This window comes from Alligator sinensis, unplaced genomic scaffold (genome assembly GCF_000455745.1).
Source record: "Alligator sinensis unplaced genomic scaffold, ASM45574v1 scaffold1048_1, whole genome shotgun sequence".
Lineage (NCBI taxonomy): Eukaryota > Metazoa > Chordata > Crocodylia > Alligatoridae > Alligator > Alligator sinensis.
In genome coordinates this window covers 25281-28044 of record NW_005842736.1, presented here as the reverse complement: position 1 = coordinate 28044, position 2764 = coordinate 25281, and the positions used below count along the sequence as shown (strand labels likewise).

Sequence of the window (2764 nt, the reverse complement as noted above, 5' to 3'; positions counted from 1 at the left end):
AAGTGGGCAGAAAACAACAGAATGCAGTTCAACAAGGAGAAATGCAAAGTGCTGCACCTAGGGAGGAAAAATGTCCAGCACACCTACAGCCTAGGGAATGACCTGCTGGGTGGAACGGAAGCGGAAAGGGATCTTGGAGTCCTAGTGGACTCCAAGATGAACATGAGTCGTCAGTGTGACGAAGCCATCAGAAAAGCTAATGGCACTTTATCGTGCATCAGCAGATGCATGACAAGCAGAACCAAGGAGGTGATACTTCCCCTCTATCGGGCGCTGGTCAGACCGCAGTTGGAATACTGCATGCAATTTTGGGCACCGCACTTCAACAGAGATGTGGATAACCTGGAGAAGGTCCAGAGAAGGGCCACACGTATGGTTAAGGACTTGCAGGCCAAGCCCTATGAAGAGAGACTGGGGCACCTGGACCTCTTCAGCCTCCGCAAGAGAAGGCTGAGAGGTGACCTTGTGGCTGCCTGTAAGTTCATCACAGGGGCACAGAAGGGAATTGGAGAGGTTTTATTCACCAAGGTGCCCCCAGGGGTTACAAGAAATAATGGCCGCAAGCTAGCAGAGAGCAGATTTAGACTAGACATTAGGAAGAACTTCTTCACAGTTAGAGCGGCCAAGGTCTGGAACGGGCTCCCAAGGGAGGTGGTGCTCTCCCCTACCCTGGGGGTCTTCAAGAGGAGGTTAGATAGGCATCTAGCTGGGGTCATCTGAACCCAGCACTTTTTCCTGCCTTTGCAGGGGGTCGGACTCGATGATCTATTGAGGTCCCTTCCAACCCTAGAATCTATGAATCTATGAACTCAGTACTCAAGTGATTTAGCTTGCATTGTCACTGCAAAATGGATGACTTACCAGTCCAGATGAAACAAGAACACAAGCTCTAACCTATCTACAGCTGTTCCATCTAGCTTGTGTTTTAATCATCCCTATGGTTGAGAAGATCCTACTTGTTAATAGGTGAAGGATGGAGGCAACACCTGAGTAACCCCAAATTAACTGCAGTGATGGCATACCCTGAGTAACAATTTCTTACTGTGTGCTTGCTTACTTCAAACATTGTAAAAATCCGATATAGGCCTAAATGACTGGTTTGTGCTGAAGGTCTAAAGGCAAGTTGCAAAATTAGGGATAACATTTGCTTAATAAGTGATGACAGTGTCTTGTCTTGACTGGTTTCTGGTAGAAATAATGTCCAATTCTTCCCAGAACAAGAAAACTATCATACTAAGTCTTGCAGTCTAAAGCTGTTCACCCCAAAGCATGTACCTCATGCCTATAATTTAAATCTTTACTGAAAATGTTAATGTCATCTGTAATTGTTGGTTTGTACATAGTGTGAGGGTTCTCTTATGCAAACTACTTGGTTTTACCTTTTGTTCTTAAGTGTAAAATCTTACATGTATCATCAATTTTGTGTCTTGAATCCCGGCTGACTTTTGAATCCCAACATCTGCATCACAGAGTCCTACTGAGGCTCTAGTCCATAGTAATTGTCAAGGTTATAGGGGATCAGGACCCTCTTTTACTGTGTTCTTGATGTAATATCTCCCAGAGTCAGTGAGGCACGTGAAAATTTAGCTGAATCAAAGCTAAGCTATGAACATACTGGTCTGTATAACTACATACATTTATGTACTGTAGCAGTTCTTAACCTTTTTAAACCCAAGGCAGCCTTTGAAAAATGCCAGCTCTTAATTTTTGCTCTGTTTTTGACTACAGAAAAATTGTAATTTTTAAATTGTAATTTTTCTGTTGCAAAGACCTCAGAAAGACCATGATAGGTCAGAATGCTTTTAACGCTATGGATTTTATTTGAAATCTCTGGATTTATATGTCAATCATGTTTGCACACCTGACAGTGCTAACATTGTGTGGCACCCTGCGGCACCCTTGGAAGGTTTTCTGGGCACCTTGGGGTGCCAGGTTGAGATTCTTTGATGTACTGTTTCCTTGATCTTCCATCCTGTATCTTGTACTGCTGGAAGCATGTTCCTGTGATGACAGCTCTTAAATGAGGTTCTCATCCTTCAAAGTACACCATGCAAGTACACCTGTATCTGTGTGGATCCCAGGTGGCCTCGCAGAGAGAGTCCATGGAGCTGTCACAGTCTGCTCCTGTATTGTATTATATAGAACTGGGGAGAAAAAAGTTGTTTTAAAATGTTTATGCAGTGTAGATCCTCTTTGAGCAGTACTGTAATGTGAAAATTAAATAGTTATAATTTTGATTGCTTTGATTTTTTTTCTGCATGTGTTACCTTTTGTTTTTGTATTAAGATCTCTGGCTTTCGCAGATTTATTTTGGGGTCTGTTACAAACCAATTCTTCTGGTTTTGTGGGGGGGTTAGCGGGGGGAGGGGAGTGGACTGTTCTTTTAAATAAAATCTCTCTCCTGGTGAAAAATAAACTACAAAATGAAAGTTCAAAAACTGAAATTACTTAGTTTTCACTTGACGTGTTGAAACTATATATAGATACTATCATCTATAAATATTAATTTATGTATATTTTCTATTGCTTTACAGTCCCAGTGGATCTTTATTATCCTGCTTGGAGCAGGTGAAGACCTACCTGTTGACTGATGGAACATGCAAGTGTGGCTTAGAATGTCCTCTTATCCTCCCCAAGGTAAAAAGTAGACAGTAACTTTAAACATATAGGCAGAACACAGGGTAGAGATGTACCTTATAGACTCTCTGAATTAGCACTGAATAAGCTTTCATGAGGAAGAGCTCACTAATGTTGGTTGTTGTAT

At 41.9% G+C, this 2764-nt stretch overlaps 1 protein-coding gene across 11 annotated transcripts in view; it reads left to right on the top strand.

Annotated features, from left to right (window-relative positions):
• The window catches only part of LOC102368983 (methyl-CpG-binding domain protein 5), a 235939-nt gene that overhangs the window by 224498 nt on the left and 8677 nt on the right, over positions 1 to 2764 (top strand). For all 11 annotated transcript variants that reach the window (XM_025216384.1, XM_025216383.1, XM_025216377.1 and 8 more), the window contains one exon: positions 2535 to 2637. In XM_025216384.1, coding sequence (XP_025072169.1) covers positions 2535 to 2637 — 103 coding nt within the window. The remainder of the gene's footprint in view (positions 1 to 2534; positions 2638 to 2764) is intronic.